The 25,444-nt window shown below is 41.5% G+C and overlaps 2 protein-coding genes across 2 annotated transcripts; both read right to left on the bottom strand.

Annotated features, from left to right (window-relative positions):
• Nucleotides 1-5,992: 5,992 nt before the first annotated feature.
• LOC103662272 (olfactory receptor 10S1) lies at nucleotides 5,993-6,982 on the bottom strand. The gene is given in 2 exon segments (XM_008689930.1): nucleotides 5,993-6,154; nucleotides 6,156-6,982. Coding segments are annotated over 2 exon segments (969 nt in total). The 5' UTR covers nucleotides 6,963-6,982.
• A 10,792-nt stretch (nucleotides 6,983-17,774) lies between these two features.
• Nucleotides 17,775-18,831, bottom strand: LOC103662271 (olfactory receptor 10G6). Its single transcript, XM_008689929.2, has one exon. It carries the CDS (start codon nucleotides 18,765-18,767, stop codon nucleotides 17,775-17,777), a length of 993 nt encoding a protein of 330 aa, XP_008688151.1. The 5' UTR covers nucleotides 18,768-18,831.
• Nucleotides 18,832-25,444: the final 6,613 nt, after the last annotated feature.

Raw genomic sequence — 25,444 nt, 5'->3', positions numbered from 1 at the left:
TGAGAGTTCTTTCTTTTTCTTTTTAAAAATACATTCTAGATACATTCCAGGAGGTCCTTTGTTGGGTATGTGGATTACAAATATTATCTATAGTTTATATATTTTTGCTCTTATCTTTATTATTTCTTTTTTTCTATTTTCTTCGGGCTTCTGCAACAGGGATTTGTCCATTTTATTTATTTATTTATTTATCTATTTATTCAATCATTCATTTATATCACCATGGACTGATGGACATTTATTTTATATTTTAAATTGTAATCCATTACTGCTTTATTGATTCTGTTGCTCAAATTATTCAAGTTTTGGCTATTGAGAACCCTTTCAATGAGCTCTTGTGTCTCTTTTTATTTTTTTTAAAGATTTATTTATTTATTTGAGGGGGAAAGGGCAGAGGGAGAGAGAATCCCAAGCGGGCTCCCTGCTGAGCTAGGAGCCTGATGTGGGGCTCCATCCCATGACCTGATCATGACCTGAGCCAAAATCAAGAGTCATACACTCAAGCCACTGAGCCATGCAGGTGTCCCAGCTCTTGTGTTTCTTCGACAGAACCATATCTGTGTGTGTGTGTGTAGCTCAGCACTTCTTTGCTTTCTGGAACCACAGGGTGCTACAGGCTCATCTTTCCAGCCCGTTTCTTTTATTGCAGAACATCATTAGAAACCAATACCTGAGCACAAGATGTACTTGCTGCTACTAGGGTATCATTGCTTCTAGGCTCTCTAAGTGGACAGAACAAGGAAATATATGTATCTACACACATCTATAAATATGTCCATAGGCAGTCATCTGTGGCTATATTCAGTTAAACGTGAGTCCATACTGATGACTCCAATTCTACTCCAGTACCACCTGCTTTCTCTCCTTGCTTGTTTGTAAGCTGCCAATCCTCACAGTAAGATACCTGATTCTCACCATCTGCCATTGACTTACCCAAGAGTTTAAGAAAGATTGGTATTAATTCTTCTATAAATATTTGGTAGAATTCATCTGTGAAGCTTTCTGGTCCTGGGCTTTTCTTTGTTGGGAGGTTTTTGAATACTTATTTAACCTGCATATTTGTTAATAGATCTATTCAGACTTTCTATTTCTTCATGATTCAGTCTTGGTAAGTTTTATGTTTCCTGGAAATTATCCATTTATTCTGTGTTGCAAAATTTGCTGGTCTATATTTGTTCATAATAGTGTCTCATGATCTTTTTAATTTCTGGCCATCAGTTGTAAAGTCTTTTATTTTATTTCTGATTTTCTTTCTTTGAGTTTTCTCTCTCTTTTTCCCCTTAGTCTAGCTAGAGGTTTGTCAATTTTGTTTATCTTTTCAAAAAACCAACTCTTACTTTTGTTGATTTTTTTCTATTTTTTCCGTGTTTTCTATTTCATTTATTTCTGCTCTAATCTTTATTATATCCTTCCTTCTGCTAACTTTGGAATTAGTTTGTTCTATTATTTCTTCTATTATTATAAGATGTATGAGGGAACAGAATATAAAGAACAATAGGTTAATTATTTGGAAGTATATATAGCCAATGGTTCCTGAGGGATACCTGGGGATGATGTTATACTCATGTCTGTGTGTATATGTTAATAGCAGTGACCGTGCACAGATTGTGTTCTGTTAATCTTTTGCTATGTAACAAAACATCCCAACATTTAGTGTCTTAAAACAACAATTATTGATTTAGTCACAAGTCTGGAATTTGTGCCAGGTGTGGTGAGAAAGGCTCATCTCTTCTTCACTTCATATTCCCTGGGGCAGCCTGAGGCTAGATGGCTCTGTCCTGTGTTTGGTAAGCCCATACTCCCTGTTGTCTCTGATAACTTAGCTGTTGAGGGTCCTGGGCCTCAACACCTCTTCATGTGGTCCTCTTCCCATGGCCCATGGGCAGACAGCCCATTGTCAGACCATGGTGAGTAGTTCCAAGAGTAAGTGCCTTCGAGAACCAGGGTGAGGGAGCATTGCCTATAGTTATCCAGCCGGAGAAGTCACCTAGCATCTTCCAAATTCAGAAGCGGTGGGGAACGGACCCCCTACCTCTTGATGGAAAAGTGTCATCATCTCTTTTCAAGAAGAAGGTTTGGAATGGATGATACTGTTGTGGTCATCTTTGGAAAATACAATCTGCCTCAATATCTTAGAATTTAGTAAAACTTTGTTGAGGGGCTCAGGGGAGAAATAGAGACACTGAGAGAGAGAGAAAGAGAGAGAGGGAGGGAGAATGATCTAAGTTCAAGGACTCTTTTCTTTTTAAGGTTTTATTTATTTATTTTTGTGAGAGAAAGAGAGAGCATGAGCGGAGGAGGGAGGGGCAGAGGGAGAAGCCAACTCTCCACTGAGCAGAGAGCCTGATGCGGGACTCGATCCCAGGATTCTGGGATCATAACCTGAGCCGAAGACAGACACTTAACCAACTGAGCCACCCAGGCACCCTAAATTCAAGGACTCTTAATCAAACTTGGGGGAATCCTTATTTCAACGTGAACCTCCCTTAATTAAAGAGTGGTAAAAGTGGTTCTTGAACATCTGACTCCTAAGCTTACACATTTCTACAACATTCTGGGGAAACCTTACCTTGTCATGTGCTCTAAGTCTGTGCTCCCCCAGTTTTAATGTTTTCAGATATTTACCCTAATTTACATAGCACAACTGTTAGCAATCATTAAAATGGGAAGTGGATATAAACTTGCCAATAAAAACGAAGTAACAAAATACATTCAAAGAAATGTTATTTTATTAAATTCTAGCATTGCTGGTGAGGGGGACACAAGTATATGTTTTACAGATTTTCATATTATTAAAACAACAGTATTATTGAAATCATATATCACTTGCATATTCATTGTTTGAATGCCTTTGCTGCCACGGAAGTCCTTCATTTGATGAGGTTGGTTAGTCCGCCTGATCACATGGTTCACGATTTCCTTTGCACACTCTCTCTACCTTCAGGAGTAGTGGTGAACTCCTCCCTCAGGAGCTCCACGCCATAGATGACCAATAGTAAGGATGCTCAGTCACTCTTGTAACATGTTCTTCTCTGCAAGTTATCCCACCTAAATAATGCTTTTGTTTCCCATCTCTTTGCCATATTCATCAAAAAGAGGCTATCAGTCTATGCCCTATTAGCATTGCTGGGAGGCTGAGAAAATGATAGCCCTATGCAGTTGTCTTCCTTTTGTTAAGTGCTGTTTTCATCTTAATTAATACTCAGTAATCCTCTTGTCTGTTTCCCTTAAATTTCAAGTGAACCTGTAATATTATAAATACACCAAGTCCCCAAAATTTAAAAATCAAACCTAAAGATCAAAATATCTAAAAGGAGAAAATAATCCGGAGGAACAATTTGTCTCTTTTCCCCACTGGATGAAAAACCAATTTTCTGACTTGATACCTTTATTGTGAAGAACGGATAGTGTCTTGTTTGATTTTCAGATCTTGAATATTGAGTTGAACAGATATTTTATAGAGTTAACCTTTGGTTGGGACATATGTGAGGTATAAGGGGTCTGTGCTCTTAAAGTTCTTATAATCCAGTTATGCACATGACACATTCAATAACTATGTAAGACAGGATAGCTTTAGTGCCATTGTGAAAACTATAATAAATCAATGTCATGAAGAATCCATGCTGACCAGGTCAGATATGACGATGGAGGAGCAGAGTTTGAGAGAGTAAAGGATTCTTACTGGGTAGACAGGTATAGAAGGATTAGGGTCAAAGTTGAGAAGAAGGGACTAGAATGGCATAGACACAGTTTTCTGTAAGATATCCTATTATTTCAACAAAGCAGCCATTTGACAAGATAGCGGAATGCTTTAGGACAGGACAATTTATTTTTAGCTCTGCCTCCCATTCTCTGTTTGGCCCTCCCTATATTCTACCTGTGCTTAAAACCTACTCTATGGGAATAATCATCTTCTCTGGGTTCCTTCTGGCCTTCCTACAGATAAATCAGTAATTCTGAGATACTAGGACAAAGGAGATCAGCTCTGAATTTTGGCTTGAGTTCTGCACCTTCAATGCATTTCTTTCTTTTTTCGATGTGTTTTTTCCCTTCCAGAAATGCCAGGTTCAGATCCCGCCTTTATGGAGGATGAAGCACTATTTAAAGGTCAGAGAATCTTTATCTCTAAGAGGACTGCCCCTGGTTCAAGTCTAACATGATCTTGAGACCTCTAATATAATTGGGAGTTCATAAACAGTGAAGGCTAGATTCAATTCTCTCTAGGGTATTCTGGTATAATCGAAATGTGCGGTCTCTGAAGCCATACAGATGTGAGTTGAAATCATGGCTTCAACTGTTACTGATTGCATGACCTTGGAATAGTTATATCACCTCCTTCAGTCTCAGTTTCCTTGTCTGTATAATATGATTAATAACATTGTCTTAAAATATAGTTCTAAGGAGGAATACTATAGAGTAATGAGCACAGTGCCTTGTATACATGTGTGCTCAAAATGATCATGGTTACTGTTCCAATTCTAACATTCTTTCAATTTGTTCGCTTTCCAACACCTCTACCATAATTCCCTAAAATGTCTCTCCATCTCCAACGGTATCACCCAAGTTTGACACTGTTTCTTTCATGTCTAGGAGGTTATAATGGTCTATTAACTGGTCATTCTACCATTTGTCTCTTTTCCTCTCTCTTCTTACGTATCCCATGTTTTAGCATTTACAAATGTGGCTGCTTCTTCTTCCTAGAGAAGAACAGGAGAAATGAAGAGGCAGAATATTTGGTGCATAATCCAAACTCTTTAGTCTGACATTCAAGGCCCTTTTTCAGTCCACAGAGTCCTTCCAGGTCATTCACAGACTTTTTTGAACACAGCACGGCTCCACCCACTTATATGGCAGCTGCTTTAACTAAAGCCTCGAGTTATTATTTGTTACCTTGGAGTCTAGAAATATATATATTTTTGTGTTGCTTCCTCTGTGTTCAATGAAGATATCAAAACCCTGCCAATTCTTCAGAGATACTTTGAACCTTAGTTTGTATAATAAGCTCTCTTTGACATCCTTAGCAGGCTTGGTAAGAAAAGGGAACATTTATTTTGCACAAGGCACTTAATGTAATTATATCATTTAGTCCTCATAAAACCCTACAAAGCAGTTATTTTTACCCTATTAATAGAAGACATTGAGGGGCGCCTGGGTGGCACAGCGGTTAAGCGTCTGCCTTCGGCTCAGGGCGTGATCCCAGCATTCTGGGATCGAGCCCCACATCAGGCTCCTCCGCTATGAGCCTGCTTCTTCCTCTCCCACTCCCCCTGCTTGTGTTCCCTCTCTCGCTGGCTGTCTCTGTCTCTGTCGAATAAATAAATAAAATCTTTAAAAAAAAAAAAAGAAGACATTGAGACACCAAGTATTATAGAATTTGCACAAGATTCTACGTTCACTGACTGGTGGGATCAGCATTAGACTACTGGTGGCTCTGACGTCACTGTCTATGTTATTTCTACTACTTCATTACATACCATCTTGAATGGGAAGGTAAAGATAATGACACTTACTAAGTCACCTTGAGTAAGTCACTTTTCTCCTTGCAGTTGTATTTTATCATCTTAAAAATGCAGTTTGTCCTCTTAAGCTAGGTGATACAGAGGTAAAATTCCATTTATTATTTGTTCATTACATTTCTGTTATCGGTATTCTTTGATACGTTATCTAGTTAATCAAATTATTGCATATGAAATAAAAAAGAATCATTTACTAAAACAAGTGAGGATAAGAACAGCATTTCACATACCTCCGAGCCATGGAACTTGGATCTCGAAGATGCTCTCAGACATCACCTAAGCAGTCCCTCCATTTCATAGATGAGGAGTTTGTGACTGAGACCATGAGAGATGTCACTTGGCCGAAGGGAGGGAGAAAAGTTCATGGCCAAGTGGAAGCTCCATTGCGCTGATACCCCCTTGAACGATTTTCCCTCCCCATTTTGCTATGGGGATAGTTGTTTTCTTGGCAGGCCCATGAAGAGTCCCGGCACAGGTCAGGGGGGTGGGCTGCCTGCTGGAGACTCTCACGAGCCTTGACCCAGAAGTCTTTGGAGAGCCCGCTTGACCTCCTTGTTCCGCAGAGTGTAGATGAAAGGGTTGAGCATGGGAGTGACGATTGTGTAGAAGACAGCGGGGGCCCCAGCTCCTGCCCCCCCCGGAGCGAGGCTGCAGGTAGATGCAGACAGGTGGCACGTAGTACAGCAGTACCACTGTGAGGTGCGAGGTGCAGGTGGAGAAGGCACGCCGCCGGCCCTGGGCCGTGCGGATCCGCAGCACCGCCACGACGATAAAGACGTAGGATACGACGATGAGGACCAGGCAACCCGCCGCCACGATGCCAATGTTGGCCAGCATGACAAGCTCATTAACGGTGGTGTCTGCGCAGGCCAGCTTCAGCACCGGGGGGATGTCACAGAAGAAGTAGGCGATGCGGTGAGGACCGCAGAAGAGCAGGCGGAAGGTGAGGGAGGTGTGGATTGCAGAGTGCAGAGCACCTACGGCCCAAGTGAGTCCAGCCAGCCCAGCACACATCCGTCTGTTCATGGCCACTGGGTAGCGTAGGGGTTGGCAGATAGCTAGGTAGCGGTCATAGGCCATGACCGTGTATAGGAAGCACTCAGTGCTGGCCAGGAAGTGGAAGCAGTAAAGCTGCAGGGCACAGCCCTCGAAGGAAATCACCTTCCCATCCACGGTGAGCAAGCCTGCCATGACCTTGGGCGCTGTCACTGTAGACAAACAGGCATCCAGGAAGGAGAGGTGCCCCAGGAAGTGGTACATAGGGGAGCAGAGGTGAGGGTCAGAGCCCACAGTTACGAGGATGAGGAGATTCCCGGTCAAGGTGATGCTGTAGATGAGGAGGAAGAGGAGGAAGAAGAGGCTGGGATGTTCAGCTGTGTACATCAGGCCCTCCAGAAGGAAGTGGCTCACCACAGTCTGGTTGGGGTCTTCTGTCTCCATGGGCATCTTTTCCCACGAAAAGTGGTTAGTTATCCCCTTTGTAACAAAACTGACATCAACAAGCATAATAAGCAGCCATTCCTCTTCACTGAAATGTCATTAGCCATTGGGCTATGCTGGCTTGGTCTTGCCCCATAAATGAGAGAAAGCTACACAGTTTCATTTCACTCTTTTGACCTGTTCCAGTGTTTTCTTGCTGTTATTTCAAAAATGGATCTTTCAATAGGGGGGATCCACACAATCCTTTGAGGCACATAAAGAGCTGTATCAATTACTTGGAGAAATGCATTCCCTAAATAACAGCAATATAAATATGGATTGTAAATCTTACTCTCATTGACCATGTCTTTTTTTGCAAATATTTTAGAATTGTGATGCCTTCACTGTCCTAATTTACTTTGCCAGACTGCAGATGTGGATAAGCCAGCTCTTATTGCCACGTGACACTAGGGAGTTGTATCCCATCTTTGGGGGATACTTGCCCAGAGTTGGGGTGCTATTATGTCAGCCAGGAACCCAGCAGTTCCATCCATTCCTCACCCAGAGGGAGTTCTTTGGAATTAACAGCTCCCCTTAGCCAACTCTCAAGTGTATGACAATGAAGCCTTAGAGAATTGAGTGAATAATTAGAAGGACAAAATGTTAAGTACATTTCTTGCTCTTCCTATAAATCTTTTGGAAAATGTTTTCCTGTGCTTTTATTGTTGAGTCGGAATTGATAGTCTAAGAGCTTTCTTGGATTGTTTCCATCCTTTATCTCCTAAACCTTATTAGATGTTGCATTTTATGAAAATTTTCTTTAAACTCCTGATTTCTAGGGGCACCTGGGTGGCTCAGTTGGCTCAGGTCATGGTCCCAGGGTCCTGGGATGGAGCCCCACATCGGGCTGCCTGCTCAGTGGGGAGTCTGCTTGTCCCTCTCCCTCTGCCCCCTGTGCTCTCGCAATCTCTCTCAAATCAATCAATCAATCTTTAAAAAAGGTAAACTCCTGATTTCTATTGTATCTTCAATTCCCATGGACCTACCCTTACATGTGCATATTTTATACCTAGAATTTCACAATGGTTTTATGTCCCAACTCTCACTCACATCCCGAATGTATCAAATGGTTCTGTATTCAGCTTCTTCGTCAGGTCTTCCCAGAGCAACATTGTTTGATTTATCTCTGCTTTTTACTGTTCCCCACTGCCTAAGGCAACAATTGCATCGCTATCTGATATTCAAAATTATCTATACATTGTTTCCATTATTATCACAAAATCTTTATCTCCTACAACCCCTTAAAGAAATCTCTCTGATCTAGGGATGCTGTTTGGCTCGTCTTCTGTGCAATTTGCCATAATCTCTCCCTGATCTCCTCACTGCAGTCCAGTTTTGAACATGAATGAAATTCATTTAATCTCTCACAAATCTACTCTCTGTACTTAAGTTTGAACATTAATTCCTCTACAAACCTTTTTTTTCTTTTAAAATTTTATTTATTTATTTATTTGATGAAGAGAGAGACAGCCAGGGAGAGAGGGAACACAAGCAGGGGGAGTGGGAGAGGAAGAAGCAGGCTCCCAGCAGAGCAGGGACCCCAACGTGGGGCTCGATCCCAGGACCCTGGGATCACGCCCTGAGCCGAAGGTAGATGCTTAACGACTGAGCCACCCAGGTGCCCCTGATGACACGTTCTGTAAAGACAAGTCTTTAAAGAAAGAAGGTGGATTAATGGATGCCTGGGACGGGGCTGAGACAGGGAATGAGCACAAATGGTCAGACAGATCTTTCTGAAGCGATAGAAATGTTCGAAAATTGGATTGTGGTAATAGTTGTTCAACTTTGCAAATTTACTAACCATCATTGAATTGTATACTGAAATATGCTAATTTAATGGTTGCATTGTATACTTTAATAAGCTGTTAAAGAAATATAAAAAAGGAAAATCTGCTGAGTGACACAACACATGATTTATTTATTTATTTATTTATTATTATTATTTTTTTTTTAATGATTTTTTATTATATTATGTTAGTCACCATACAGTACATCCCCGGTTTCCGATGTAAGGCTCGATGATTCATTAGTTACAACACATGATTTAAATAAATGGAAAGAGACTGTTTAAGGATGAGCATAATAATGTATTTACATTCCCTCTCATTTTTAAAACTATTTATTTTGAAATGTTAAATTTCCAGCAAAGTTAAAAAAATGAATAAGTAATGGGAAAAAAGGCACAGCATAGGGAATATAGTCAGGGGTACGGTAATGGTGTTGTATGCTGACAGATGGTAGCTACACTTGCGACCATAGTGTCATGGATGAACTTGTTGAATCACTATATTGCACACCTGAAACTAATGTAACACATTGTATCAACTATATTCAAATAAAATTTAAAAAAACAAAATGGAGTTCTCTTATAGTTGGAGCCAACTTCCCCTAATGTTAACAATTTATAAGCTATCGTAAAATTAGAAAAATCAGAGAATTGATAGTATCGGACTATAAACTCAACTACCGATTATATGGAAATGTCACCAGTTGTCCCTCAATATCCTTTTTCTATTCCAGAATCAAGCACAAGCTCTCAGTCTCCTCCAGTTTGTGACAGTTCTCATTCATTCATTGTAGTTAATGATTTTACTGTTTGGATGAGTACTGGTCCATTATTTGAGACAACGTCTCTCAGGTTGGGTATGTATGATGCTTTCTCCTGAGTACTTGTGGATACCACAGAAGGGATTTTGTATCCTTTCTAGGACATCATTTCAGAGTATATGTCCTATTATTGGTTATGTGACATGTCTTGGGGGGTGAAAATACTTTGAGAATATGCTTAAATTCCACATCCTGTCAAATTTTCACTCACTGATTTTAGAATATATTCATGTATTTTGCCTGAAAATATTATTATTTTATTGTTTATCTAATGGCGATTGTGAAAAATTTCCCTTGATCTTCTGCATTATGAATAGGAACTTCTGTAGGGAATGGTTCTTCTTCCCCACTTATTTATTTATTCAATTATTTACATAGGTAGGGACTCACGGATATACATTTGATTCTGAGATTAAATATAATCCAATATGATAATTATTTATTTTGTTATTCAAATGGTACTAGCTTTGGTTATTTGGAGCTCCTTCTGGTTGTCACCTGTGTCTTATTGACATGCTCTATCTTTTTCATATACTTTCTTACTTCCAGGCACAACAAGATGGTCTGGGCTCCTTTTGTATCAAAAAAAAACAAAAAAAACAAAAAAAACCAAGCAAGCAAGGGCAAACATTGGCAAGAATGGTAGAGAAGTTGGAACCCTCATGCCTTGTTGGTGGGAATGTAAAATGGTGCAGCCACTGTGGAAAACAGTTTGGAGTTTCTTCGAAAAGTTATTCAGAGTTACCATATGACACAATTCCACTCCTGGTTATATACATGAGAGAACTGAAGACATGTTCTCATGAAAACATACACAAATATTCTTGGCAGTACTCTTTGTAATCGCTGAAATAGAGAGCCAATTCAGAAGCCCATCAACCAGTAAAAGGATGAACGAAACGTGGTATGTGTATAGTACGCAATAGTACTCAGCTGTAAAAAGCATGAAGTACTGCTATGCTGTACATGTGGATAGTAACTGTTATTAAAACAATGAACCTGAAAAAGAGCACGACTGTGAATGTGAATGAACCTCAAAACCATGTAAGTGAAAGGAGAAAAGATCATATATTGTATGATGACAAGTATGTGAAATGGACAGAGGCAGAAAGTAGATTTTAGGGAGTGTCCGAGCCTGTGGGTGGGAGCAGGGACTCACTGCAAATAGGCCTAATGTGACAGAAATGTGCTAAAATTAGAAGGTGCACAACTTGTGTAAACTTAAAAAAAATGAACTGTATGCTTAAAATGAGTAATTTTCCTTCAATAAATCTGTTAAAAAAAATTTTTTTTTTAAAGGGGCACCTGGGTGGCACAGCAGTTAAGCGTCTGCCTTCGGCTCAGGGCGTGATCCCGGCGTTATGGGATCGAGCCCCACATCGGGCTCTTCTGCTATGAGCCTGCTTCTTCCTCTCCCACTCCCCCTGCTTGTGTTCCCTCTCTCGCTGGCTGTCTCTATCTCTGTCAAAAAAAATTTTTTTTAAAGATTTTATTTATTTACTTGTCAGAGAGAGTAGAAAGCGCGCACAAGCAGGGGAAGCAGCCCGCAGTAGAAGCAGGCTCCCCACTGAGCAAGGAGCCACATGCGGGACTTGATCCGAGGACTCTGGGATCAGGACCTGAGCCAAAGGCAGAAAATGCTTAACGAACTGAGTCACCCAGGCATCCCAATAAATCTGTTTTTAAAAAAGCAGAACATAGGACACCTGGGTGGCTCAGTTGCTTAAGCGTCTGCCTTCGGATCAGGTCCTGATCCCAGGGTCCAGCACCACATTGGGCTCCCTGCTCAGTGGGGAGTCTGCTCCTCCCTCTGTCTGCAGCTCCCCCTGCTTGTGTGCACATGCGTGTTCTCTCTCTCTCTCTGACAAATAAATAAATACAATCTTAAAAAAAAAAAAGGAGACCACAACTTGAAATCTTCTGAATGAGGTGATATCCCATGTAACGAAAGGATTGTAGCTGACGATCTCCAAGGCACTAAGATGCAGTGAAATGAGTAGGTGTTCTGGAAAGAGGTAGACTTGTGTTCAAATCCAGGCTCCATGCAAGACTAGTAGCTTGTTATGAAGTTCCTTGAAGTTTCTGAGACTTACTTTCCTCATATGTAATTGGATTAAAAAACACTTAAGCTGTAAGGTTTTAGGAGGATTCTAGATGTGCTCGAATAACTGTGGAATAATTTACTCGCCGATTGGCCACTGTTTATAATTCTACATCCAATATTCTATGACTTCATGCCCTCTTTGAAATAGCTCGGCCATGCACCCTTCTACTTTCTCTCCAATCACTATAGTTAATAACTTCAACACTCACATTGATATATTTTCATTTCTATTAATTGGTCACACAAATAGCTGTCACTCTTCTCTCAATTTTTCCATATGATGCTTTCTTCATTCTCCCCTTAAACAATGGAGAGTCCACCATCTGAAGCCCAATCAAAACTTTTCAAGGCAACTCTGATACCTGAACATAGCATTTTTCTTCCGCGTAAATAGCCAATTGCTCTTATCAGTGCTTTATGCTGCATTGGGCTATATGTGTATCACGTGAGAGCCTAGAAATACATGTCTTTTATATTTTAGATACACGATCAAAATAGTTGAGCAAAGGCGAACAGATGCTTTCCCTACAGCAGTGATACCAGAAGAGATTCCGTGGGAAAGGTGAGCTGTAGAGCCCATAGGCATGAGGAAGAGAGATTCTCAGGCACAGTGATACTGGGCGTGCTGCTCGGGAGGAAGTGATTTACCTGCTTGGAGTTGGACCATTTGTCCCCAGGGTCATCTTTTCACTGAGAGTAGTTGGTTAGTTGCCCCTCTTTTTACTTATCTGAGTCCAGTTTTTGTAATTTAGCATTTCCTTTTTCCTATTTTAGCATTTCCTTTTTCCTATGAGGTCACCTCCAAGTGCAGTTGGCCTCATGGGACATATAAAGACTTGTAAGATTACTCTGCAGGTCCTTACAAGAATTTTATTATTGCCTGCTTCCTTTCAGTATGGATCCCTCAGTGGAGAAATAACTCCTTGCATTCGGCACTCACGGTCTAGCCAGGGGGTGAAAGGGCTGATGTCCTATCCGAGTACATGCATCACCTCCAAGAGAGCCTGGGAAATCAACTGCTACAGAAGAACTTGCAAAACTTGATTTCTTCCAGACTTCTACTATCCTGCTTTTTAAAAGCTTTTTAGAGCTGCAGATGGTGACGGGCAAGGCCTTATTTCTAGGAGGCATGGAAAAGTTTATCAACCTCATATAAACTATTGCCCGGAGTTTGCATTTTATTACATTGACAGGAACATAATAGTCCCATTTTGCACACATCCAGAGTGAGCTCTGTAGTCCGAGCTCTACAGATTTTCCCCCAACTTGGGATTGCGTGTTCACCGAATAAGCAGAATGGCAACTCCTTTCCAGTCTCTTAGTGGGTCAGCTCAACACCGAAGTTCTGTTTGAAGTGTTCTATCTTTTTTGTTTCAGTCTAACTAGGCTTTAGTTCTGAAATGTAGCTCCATCCGCATTTACAACCTTTACCATTATTCTCTTATTTCATCCCAGCTGGATGATTAGAAAAATGGTCTCCTACGAGGTCTCCTCAATTGTCAACTCTCTCTTTGACTGAGTCACTCCGCCCTGCGCATCACCGCCTGAGCAAATCCCAGCCCTGTGTGTCTCACTGCTCCCCCTAGAAACGGGAGCCACCCCACCCTCACACACTTCCTTCCTGGGCTCCATAACATTTTCATTTCACAGTTCAAGACTATCTAAAATCTGATGGATTATTGTCCATTTATTCTTCTTTCCTCCACCTGTCCTCTGTTCAGTACACTTCCCTATTCAAGTAGATTCCTTCACCCTCTCCTAAATTTATCAGTTTCCTCTTGTTCTCCTCACTCTGCTTGTCCATCTTGAAGAAATCAACCTTCATTTTTACCTCATAATATCTCCAAAGCTTCTTAGAGCTTAATGTGCACCTGAATCCCCTGAGAATCTTCAGATAGATCCTAATCCCCCAGGTGTGGAGCAGGGCCCGGGATTCTGCCTTTCTGACTCCTCCCCCGAGATATCCATGCTGCTGTTCCATGGGTTGCCCTTTGAGAAGCAAGAATCTAAACCACTATTTGAGATTAAGATCGAGCTCTTCTTCTCCTCCTTTTCTTCTCTGGCTAAGAGTGTCCTGGCTCGTCTGTGAACTCCAGTGGCACTGACAGTGTATTGTGTCAGGGGTCCCGTTCCCAAACTGGCTTAGGGTACTACTTCCCTCTTCTCTGTGCAGGTGTCAGAGCCCCCTAGGAAGAAGGCCTGTGCTATGGGTTTTTGTGCTTTCCATAAGCATCTTTGAAAGAGCACAGTAGAAAGAGCATGAACCTTGGAGTTAGATGGACTTGGGCTCACATCTTATCATCACCACTTATTGGCAAGACAGCTCAGTTTCTCATCTCATGCTCAGTATGTCAACTCCACACCTTTAAAATAATGATACATGACAAGTGTTCTGTTAACAGTAGGCATCAGCCCTGGGACATGTGACATAGCACAACATCCTCACTTTTTCTGAACTGATTACCCAACCCACCGATTTCTCCATGACCCTTTCGGTATGAGAATATTACTACTTCACAGAAATGCCTGTTCCACTATTGGACAGTTCAGATATGTTAGAATATTCTTTACATGCAATTAAATCAAGATACCTCACTTCCATCAGTTAGCTTTATCTTTGCCCCTTGAATGCAATGAAAGAGTCAAACTATGCAATAAATGCCAACAGAAGCAAATTTTTGATAAAATTGTTCATTCTATATTTTATCACTTCTGGCATATAAATGATGGATGAAAAAAATCTGGCTGGTGGCTGCCAGTTTGCTATTTTTCTATGATTCCTCTTTTCCTGTCTCTCTGTTAAGAACATTTTCTGTATACACCAATTTTTAAGAACATTTCGTGGAAACAGTGGGAATAGAACAATTATAGAGATTTTGAATATCAAAATAAAAGGTAGCTTAGAGATCATGTTGTTCAACTTTATTTTACAGATGAAGAAAATGAGTCTTAGAGAGGCTAAGTGAAAGAGGGATAAATTGAAATGTCCTCTAGGAATTTAGAAATAAGCATAATCAGATTTCTTGCTGAATATTAAAATTAAAAAATTACTATATAAGTGATCTGAACAGATATATACAAACGTAACTTACAATGACTATTAGATCATGACAGCAAAACATATAAAGCAATATATTTCTAAATACTATAATATATAATACACTATAATACACAAAATATATATAACATAAAATTATTTATAAATCCACTTTAATAACTATAAAAAATAGCTGGAAGTAATCTAACCATGAATAGAAAATATGGGAAAGTAGTCCTATTGGGTATTTAAAAGTATTTTTAAAATGTAGCTGTTCCAAAGGGTTGTGCTAATGGACATATTAATGGAATTTGTATTTTATGTGTGTGCGTTATATACACACACATATATATAAAAGATATGCCTACATACAGTATGTATATATAAAGGATACTGTGAAGTAAGATCAAGTACATGTAAGAATTTAGTATATTTAGAAGGTAGCATATTAAGCATGTGTGTGTGACGAGTATTTAATAAGGGTAATGTGACAATTAGCTAGTCATTTGGGAAATGAAAGCTAACACAATTTTCCAATTTGCTTCTTTCTCTAATGTAAAATCCTACTTGGATCAATTACTTAAGTTTTAAAATATGAAGCCAGAAAGTTATTTGAATTTTAAAACAAGAAGCCAAAATTAGAAGGAAGCCAAAGCATACTGAATATTCAAACTCTAAACAGTCTTATGCTCTTAGTTACTATTTTTAACACTGGAGAAACATTCAGGCTAGTGCTTTTCCTCTCTGCTTTATTTTTCTCACCCTCAAGGCTAGATAACCTCAAAGCACACTTGAAAACTAAACGCCCTCCCTAGAGGTGAAGTAACGGAGAAAACACTACTCCCTGCAGTTCCTTCTAGTGGAGAGTTCAAACTCGGGACTCAGACCTACGTTCACTCCTCAGCTCTGCTGCTCTTTTAATTGTTGATGGAGACTAAAATTTGTTGCTTGTTGTGTTATGTTTTTAGGTGTCTTTTTAAAAAATTGCTAAAATGTATTTTATATTTCTCTGTTAAAAGTTGACCAACAAATTAAGTTTTTGATGTGAACCTTCATTTTTTGGGCATAATGGGTCATTGGCCTTCATGGGAAAGGAGGTCCTCACGTTTGCTTTCCTCTGACTTGCCCGTGGTCTGCTCTGGCCCTGGAGGCTTACTGACCGACTGCTGCCTCCTCTTGGCCTGTGGGATGTTGAGGTGCCCATGACACTGTCCTTTGTATATGTGCCAAACAGTTTGTAAACTGCCTTTTCCTAGCCCCAGGGCTGCTTCTCCTAAAATGGTTCATTAGACTTTTCTAGAGCATTCTCCTAGGAATATCCTTAGGGTGTTTTTGTTTTTTTGCCTCACACAAAAACTTCTATCTACTCCTTTCCTCTAACTGACCAGATTTTACAAGACCTTCAATCCATAGGTTATCCCATACTTCCCATGATGCCAGCTTTGCAGATTCTAGACCTAATGCTCTCTCTCAGTCTCCTTCTCCTGGACTACTACAGGACTTATTGGACACTGAATTGTACCAATTGTTTCTTCACCATTTTCTAGTCAGATCTTTTATCTCTATGCTCAGATACAAAGGCACTTCCTTCTCATAAGACTACAGACTCATTTAGAACAGACGGCGACGTCATAGTTTTGGGGTCTTACTGCACACATCGCTGTTGAGTTGCACTGGCTTGCCTCCTCATGCATGTTTAGATGCGTAAGGGTTGCATCTCTGCTATTATAACAGCAAGAAAAGCTACTGACCTATGCATTTCATCTCAGAAAGTTTCTGGTCCGTAGAAACTGGTTCTTACTCATGATCATAGTTTTTAACAATCGGCATTGATTTGGGGGAATACAGTGAATCTTCTTAGGTTGCACTTACCCATGGACACTTGAAATAACAAAAGCATCTCTAGCACCCCGTATCCCCAAACCTGGAAGTGAAGGGCCTTCATGAGCTACCGGGAACATTCTCACAAGGAAAACCAACAGGATAGGCTTCAGGTCATCATCTTGCAACCAGGTCTATGCCCCAACCCATCTGCTTCTCATTCATACTCAACAGTTGTGGGAAAATGCCAGAATGTGGTAGCACATACATTCTCCCACCACCTCATAGGATCTGTTTCACTGATATCCATGGAAACACCAGGGGATCTAGTATATGATTGTGGAGCAAGAGAGCTTACCCTTGACATACGTCCCTCAGTTTACCAGTCAGAGCCCTGTGCAACCTGAGGAGGCTAGAACTAGTGAGGTAGTGATGGCCTGCACATGAACACCCGCACAGTGTGGTGGAATTGCATCTTCACATTCAAGTTCATCAACCATTTTTACCAAAGTAAAAGGCTGAGAACAGGAAGTGGAAGGGCCACTCTCTCCCTTGACTTCAGTTTCCCACAGCTACCTGGGAATAATACCTACTTTATATAATCGATGTCGAGGTCAAAGTTCCTGTTTTGCATGAAGGTTATTTGTAACATATAAAAAGCAATATGGGAATCAGCTCAAGGATTAGCAGCAATAATAAACTTGTATGGGGCGCCTGGGTGGCTCAGTCATTAAGCGTCTGCCTTCAGCTCAGGGCGTGATCCCGGGGTCCAGGGATCGAGCCCCACATCAGGTTCCTACGCTGGGAGCCTGCTTCTTCTTCTCCCACTCCCCCTGCTTGTGTTCCCTCTCTCACTGGCTGTCTCTCTCTCTCTGTCAAATAAATAAATAAAATCTTAAAAAAAACACATGTAGATTGATGCTATAGAGAAACAAATTTTTTATGTGGATTTTTACTCATCTTGGATCTTTTCTGTAAGCTTCCATCCTTGCTGAGTTGCTTTGCTTGATTCCCATTGGATTTGAAGGAAGAAATATGAAAATATCATGTTGAAAGCAGGAAACATTCCAGAGTTTCCATCTGTGCACCTAGGAGTCTTCTACTCTCTGCATGGATCCTTCTTTGCTTTCTGTCTTAAATCTCCCCCGTTATCAGTATCCCATCTGTTGCCCTAAACCTTAGTGTCTTCTGCATGTTTGCGATGAATGAGTCAGTGAGGCTGCACATCCTTGCGACCTCCCAGCCTCCACAATGCCGCCTTCATCTCTTTGTTGCGGAGCGTGTAGATGATGGGGTTGAGCAAGGGAGTGATGACAGTGTAGAAGACAGCGACCACTCCATCCAGGGGTCCCTGAGAGCCAGGACGAAGGTAAATGAAGGTGCAGGGCACATAGTAAACAATGACAACCGTCAGGTGGGCGGCACAGGTGGAGAAGGCATTGCGACGCCCATCGACGGACTGGATTCGCAGGATGGCGGCCACTATATACCCGTAGGAAGTGAGGATGAGCATAAAGCAGGTGAGCACCAGGAACCCAATGTCCACAAAGGTGACCAGCTCATTGATGGTGGTGTCAGCACAGGCTAGACGCAGCATGGCAGGAATGTCACAAAAGAAGTAGTCTACCCGGTTTGGACCACAGAAAGGCAGCCGGAATATGAAGCTTGTTTGGAAAAGTGAGTGGAGGGTGCCTCCCAGCCAGGTGCCGAAAACCAGGAAGTTACAGACGTTGCGGGTCATAATGGCAGCATAATGTAAAGGCTTACAAATGGCCAGGAAACGATCATAAGCCATGAGCGTGTAAAGGAAGCATTCAGTACAGCCCAAGAAATGGAAAGAAAAAAGTTGGATTACACAACCTCCAAAGGAGATAATCCTGCTATCCAAGAGAAAGCCAGTCAGCATCTTGGGGACAATGGCAGAGGAGATGGTCATGTCCAAGAAAGAGAGATGACACAGGAACCAGTACATGGGGCGGTGGAGCCGGGTGTCCACCAAGACGGTGAGGATGATGAGCCCATTGCCAGAGACGGTGAGGGCATAGATGACAAGGAAAGCCAGGAAGAGTGGCACCCCCAGCTGTGGTGGGTGGTGCAGACCCACCAAAATGAAGTGAGACACGGAAGTCTGGTTTCCACTGTGCATTTCCTTGCTGTTCACATCTGCCAGAAGAAGTAGCAGAAGGGAAAGCTCAAGGCCCATTCAATTCTTTAGGCATGGAACATATATTCTGTGTCATTCCCAAGCATGGACACAAAAGGGTCTCAGAAAGAGAGAGATCATGCTCTAGCTCTTGTTCTTAATCATTCTGTCGCCTCCACCCCCAACCAACCCCTCACCCCCATCCATCTGTCCAACCTTGATTTTGGGATTCTGCTTGATTCCAGGGAGCAATTATTTTGTCCAAGGTTAAAACCTATGTGACAGGTGATGTGTATGTAATTCAGGAGACTGAAGGAAAGACCATGCACAGAGCTTTTCATGTCAGGAAGAATTACAGTCATAAAAAACCTAAATCAATCCATGAAGAAATGGCTATTCCATTGTTTCCCTTCACTTTGATCTCTGATCTTTATACCAGAGAGATAAGTAACAGCTTGTTTATTTTTTAACAACATGAGAATTGAAATTATATTTCCTGATGTAGGTGTGCCCAATAAAAATCAGCATAGATTTTTAAACATGCATTGTTTGGGCTACACATCGAATGAAGTTGTAGGTAGAAATAATCATTTTCATTAACTGCATCTCAAAAATTTACATGCCAAAAAAATATACATGCCATTTTTAAGTCTTTCAAGGTAGTGAAACAATACAAAATCTCATCCACAAGGCGCCTGTTGTCACTTTCTCTCTGCTTCTGGATAGTGCTATCTATCTGTCAGTCCATCCATCCATCCATCCATCCATCCATCCATCCACTAAGGAAGCATGTGTTGTATCTTAAGAGCATAGCCTCAGAGGTCAGACCAGAATGAAAAATCCTAGCTCGGAGGGATGCCTGGGTGGCTCAGTGGGTTAAAGGACTCCCTTCGGCTCAGGTCATGATCCCAGGGTCCTGGGATGGAATCCCACATCAGGCTCCTTGCTCAGTGGGGAGCCTGCTTCTCCCTCTGCCTGCTGCTCCCCCTGTTTGTCCTCCCTCTCTCTCTCTGACAAATAAATAAATAAAATCATAAAAAAAGAACTGTGAGAACTAAATGAGGTAATACATGTCAAGTGTATAAAATAGCACATAACACACGTTAAAATTTACCAAAAAAATCCTAGCTCTTCCACTTATACTTGTTGGTAAACTTGGAAAAGCCATTTCCCCTTTCCTTGCTTAATTCTATAAGTGGGGACAATCATTGTGCCCATTTCATGGGATTGTTGTAAGGATTAAATAAATTACATAATCCATAGCAGCACTCAATCAACATTAGCTATTATTTTCCATCAACTATGTGGAGTGGTCCTCATTATTAGGCAAATTCAGTCGTTGCATTTGTGTCTGAGATCTGAAGTGAACCTATAGCTTCCTGTGACTTGTCCCATAGCAGATCTGAGTCCCCAAATTTGAAGCAGCATGACAAAGAGCCTTCTGTCCCGGGGCTACTGGTGACTGGCATCAGCCACAATGAAAGGTAGAAATCAGGGACATGACCAGATTTCCTAGACATTTCCTTGCTTACCAACCTTAACACCACTGCAGCCAAGGGCAAAGTGTAAAATTATTGGCATGGTCTAGAGAAAAAGTAGCTTTGTAATATGGTGTCAACTTATTTCCCCAGCCTCCCCTCTCTGGGCTCCATCCCACAAATCTGTGCTGTAGCCAGACATTCTTTCCTGCCTCCTTAGACACCTGTCCCTTTAATCTAGAAGGGCCTTGTTCTGCCAATGCTTGAAAATTTTCTTCTCATCTTTCAATATCTCATTCATGTGTGATCTACTAAGGAAAGCCTTTTCTCCCTTTCCCCCAATTGTAGCCTCCACAGTCCTTCATGTTTCTATGGGCTTACAAAGCATGCTGCAATTTACCCTTCTGAGCACCTGATTTCTCCCATTAGACTGTGAGCTCCAAAGGGACTTTGTCTCATTTTCTTTTCATCCCATGTTTGTGGCATATCTTGCTCTGGAGATTCTTTTTTTTTTTTTTTTAAGGTGTATTTATTTATTTTAGAGAAAGAAAGAGAGAGAGTGGAAGGGAGAGGCAGAGGGAGAGGGAGAGAGAAACCCCAGCAAGACTCCATGCTGAGCACAGAGCCCCACACTGGGCTTGATCCCACGACCCTGAGATCACAACCTGAGCCAAAAGCCAGAGTTGGATGCTTAACTGACTTCACCATCCTGGCACCCCTTGCATTGCAAGGTTCTTAAATTCTATTGAATAAATGCATTCCTCTCTGTCTGGATGTCACTGTGATCTAGACACTGAACCCAGGATAATATCACTTAGGTCTTAATGTAGCTCCTGAAATCATAAGAATTCTAATACCGACTGTCATTACCTACTAGTTACATTATTTTGAACAAATCTCTTAATAGTCTTAGTCTCAGTTTCTCCTTTGTTAAAAAAAAAAAAAAAAAACAGAGAGAGAGAGAAAAGAGGAGGTGGTGTATATTCCCACCCCAAAAAAGAAATCACAACGTCTCCTGCATCCATGTCAATTCACATTTTAAATTTAGTTCTTACACATAGAAGGTCAATTTTCCTGCGAGCCCCAATTCTCTTTAGTTCTGTACTTTTCCTCTTTTGTCCCCCCACTGCGCTGCTCTCTCTGTCTTCATTCATTTTTACAATTTCTTGTTCTTTCTACACAGAAATTATAATTTCTCCCTTGGGAAAGCCAAAAAAATACCCTTCTTTCTCCATTAGAAACTAAAACTGCTCCAGGTACATGGTGTATACAATTTAGTCAGGATCACATGATATTATCGACATATGATGTGCTCATCTATGTGATGGGAAAAGAAGCATCTCCACGTGCTGCTCTGGGGAAAAGGAGATTAGTACCCGTATACTAGCATTCTCTGGCCATTTCAAACCCTGGATGACCTAAACTAGGCTTAAGCTAGACCTTGAAACTCATCTGGGTCAGAAAACTCTGAAAGGTAAACCGGACTTTGGTGAGCAGAACATAAAATCCTCCTCTCCCCCCCGTGTATTTGTAAAGCACAGGCTTTAGGAGATCTTGGCTGTCCTCTCTGTTCCCAATACCTCTCACATACTCTCATAAGTATGTATCTCAGAAGAGTTTCCATCACTACACCTGTGCCTGCCTTCTGGAGTCTTCTCTGCTGACGGCCTCTACCTGGCTGTGACTCTGCCATGAGGCCATGGCCTGCTGCTTGCTTCAGTCTCTTGCTCTCTGCTGTTTCTTGTGGAAGGCCCTTTTTGAGCTGGACAGGTTCCCCGGGCTCTCTGAGACGCCCCAGCTTGATTTCGTCACCGTAGTCTCTCTGCACACTTCTCTGGGTGCATCCCTCCTCTTTGTAGCCTTGTTCAAAGTGTTGGCAGCAATGTCCCTGGGGTGTGAGCTCTGGAGTCTCACTTTCTGGCAAGCAACTTCTTCCTTCCTGGAGTCCCCATGGGGTGGGGCCCGGGGTTGACATCACTTTTGCTTCACCCTTCAGGGGCAATTAACTTGCATGAAAATAAGATGCAGTGGGCTTTGTTAACAGCAAAATGTGAGCTAGGGCTATTCCAGGATGTTTGCTCAGTTGCTAGCAGTGTCCCTGAAGCATAGGATCCTGCTGAGAGCATAGACTTGATCAGGAGTCAGGAAGGACCAGTCCTCCTTTTCTCACCTGTAAATTAGAGATAAAGTTGCTTTATCTGTTTCTGCCATAAAAGTGTGGGGAGGGAATTTGCAAGAACTTCAAAGCCAAAGATGCTACATGAATGCTGTGTGTTAATTACCTAAAAGCGTCCTTTGAATTTCACTCAGATTCAAAAGTAAATTCCTAGGACAAGCAACACTGTTTCAGGCAGGAATGTCTTGATCTTCCAGTATGCAAACAAGAGACCGGGCTAGGTAGAGTATGCAATTTTGGCAATCCCTTAAAAGTCAAACACACTTAAATTAGAGCGGAAGACCCTTTAGAGAAATAATCCAGAGCACATCCCAATTTTACACTAAAAAAAAAAAAAAACCAAAACACAAAAAACAAAAACCAGTTCTAAAGAGATGAAGTTCAAAGGAGAAAGATTATACTGTGCAGACAGTGGATATAATCTCCTACAAGTCTATGTAGATATGTGGTAAGGAATTCCCCATCTGTGAGAATAGAGGAATGGGTAGTTCTGGAATAGTGCTGGGCGAACTATGGACCAATAAATATTTGTTGAAAAAGTTTTTGTCTTTAAATATGTTTAATGATTTAGTTGGAACCATTGTTGGTGTGCAATTTTTATGTAACATGTCGTGAGACCCAACTTTGCACTTGGTCTATTTACTGACGGAGCCATTCTCCACTAAAGAAATTATCTAACGTCAGCATTAGTTTATCAGTACATTTCCCATTATAAGGACATGATTTCCTAATTTTTCTATACTTTCTCATGATACAGATTTTAAGTGAGATATAGGGTTCTGCTGAGAGAGGATTCTACATATGGAGAAGAAGGTGGGAGGAACTTAGGATGCCAAACACCTCATTCCCCTGTGACAGGGGGCTTTTAAGTTCTGTGCTATCCTGATGGGAATAAATATTTATCTCGAATAATACCAGCCAAAGTAATACTTGATTACAGACTGGGGCTTTGGTTCCAAATTCTGATGTGGATCCTTGGCCTTGGAATGTCAGGAGAGATCTTTTCTCTGTATTAGGGAGCCCAAGTGGCTGTCTCTCTACTCTAGAGCTCCCTTTGCTTCCTATTTGATTTTCTTTATGGATGGGGCCATGGAAGGTCTCTGGGACGGAGTGACAAATTCTAATGTAAGTAACAATTTACAGAGAGCGTCTGAGAACCTCCAATCCGCTAATGTTCAGATAAAGAACATACTGAAACCCAGTGGTCTTCTATTATGATGATAAAATAATGACTTATTTTGTTGGGGAGACTGGGCTGAAATAGCAAAAAGCAAAGACCAAACCCACATACTTTGTGGATTATTAACTGTAATATCCAATGAACTGCCTAGTTGGCTCGAGCTCTCATGTAAGATTAGAGAATGGTTAGAAAGAACAGAGCTCTGAGAAATGGCATGGGAACTGGTGGGGGGATTTGCATGAGGCAGTGCCTGACTCCCCAACCTCACACTGAGTCTCCGTACCCAGAAAAATCAGCCCCTCCTGCTCCACATGGTGAGGCTCTTCTTGCCTTGCTTGGAAATCCAAAAGGCCTCTCCTTCTAAGAGGAAGGAAGTTTTCCTCAGTCGCACGCCTCACGTGTCCTTTCTCCCTCCCTGGTCCACCGCCACCCTCCCCGCGTTAGTTTTAGTCAGGTGAAAATGAATTCCAAAAGAGTTTGACCAAGGACAAAAGACTGCCCTTATATGTTTGGAGAAATTACCACTAAGAGCCTTCCAGAAGTTCTGCAGGTATTGTGCTAGCTTGGTCAGAAGACAGTAGCCTTACACTGTTTCCTGACTGATTGATTGACGGATGCTTGGACTCCACAGTGGCTTATGCTAAATAAGAATGCAGGGAAAGGAATCCATGACTTGACCAGCTGGCGATGTGGACGTGGGTTCATCATACACGTGCAACGAGCCGACTCGCGTGCAAACCGTATGCTCTGAAGGGGCCAAGAACATACTCCTTTTAACAAGACTCTAAGAATGACATTGATACCGGATACAGAGCTAAGGATACTGGTTGGAATTATTGCAATTGAAATGAACTTTTAATTTTTACAGTGTTTTAAGGATCATAAGTAAGAGGTCTTAACTCCCAGACAAGGGTGGGGGGGACCATCAGTGTGAGTGGTCAGAGAATATAGTAGTCCAAATGAATCCAAGAGCAAAAAGTCTTGCCAACCCAAAAAGTCTTTCCTTATTGATTAATATAACAAAATCCCACCAGGGATCATAAACAGAGGCCCAAACTAAGCCACCAAGGAGGTCAATGTCCTTCCCCAATTCCTGATTGAGCCAGTTCACTGAGTTGGTGCCACTTCGGAGAAGGAAAGACCAGGTATTCCCTGTAGTAACAACATAGCCTGAACTGTGTATATTCTTCCTGTCTTTCCGCAAATGGACCTGTATTCCACGCAGTAACTACACAGAAAAAGAATCAGATCAATTGCATTTATCGAACTTCAGTTTTGTCATGTGATAAATCGTGCTCCGAACCAAGTCTGCCTTAGCAGCATGTCAAATTCCCCTGCAATATTTCCTAGTTCACGAGTGGGGACTTGCAATTGGTCTTCTCAGCAACTGAGGGAATCTCCAGATTGGCTTCCTGCCCGTAGAGTAAGTAGGGAGTGTTTTGATAGAGAGGGTCACGTGGAAGCCCTGGGGCTCCCTACTTCCAGCAAAAGAGTCATGAAATCTTTTGTGTCTTTGGGGAGGCTCACAGAGATTAAGACAATTATCAAAGATTTAAAGATTCAGGATGGAAATTTCGAGGTCATTCCCACTTAACTCTGCAGTATGCCAGGTGCAGAACGACAGAGAGTTGCAAGCATAATGAAGTAGTGATGAATGTCAGCTCCAGTTCTCGAAGTGGTCTTGCTAGAATATACCAGCACAGCCATCAGCACAGCAGCACCTCCAACTGGTGGGGACATCTAATTTCTAGCAGTTTCCAAATACGTAGGTGTACATTAAAACTTTCAACATCCAAAAGATTGAACGTACACCTATGTATTCTGAAAGTGTTACAAATTAGATGTGTATATAATGCATACATAATATACATATGTAAATACTAATAAAACAAAATATGCATAA

The sequence above is a fragment of the Ursus maritimus genome, unplaced genomic scaffold, assembly GCF_017311325.1.
Source record: "Ursus maritimus isolate PB19 unplaced genomic scaffold, ASM1731132v1 scaffold_16, whole genome shotgun sequence".
NCBI classification, from domain to species: domain Eukaryota; kingdom Metazoa; phylum Chordata; class Mammalia; order Carnivora; family Ursidae; genus Ursus; species Ursus maritimus.
This window is presented reverse-complemented; position numbering and strand designations above follow the sequence as displayed.

Coding starts and splice junctions, on each gene's coding strand:
- LOC103662271 (XM_008689929.2), bottom strand. CDS start 18,767: ATGGGCCTTGAGCTTTCCCTTCTGCTACTTCTTCTGGCAGATGTGAAC.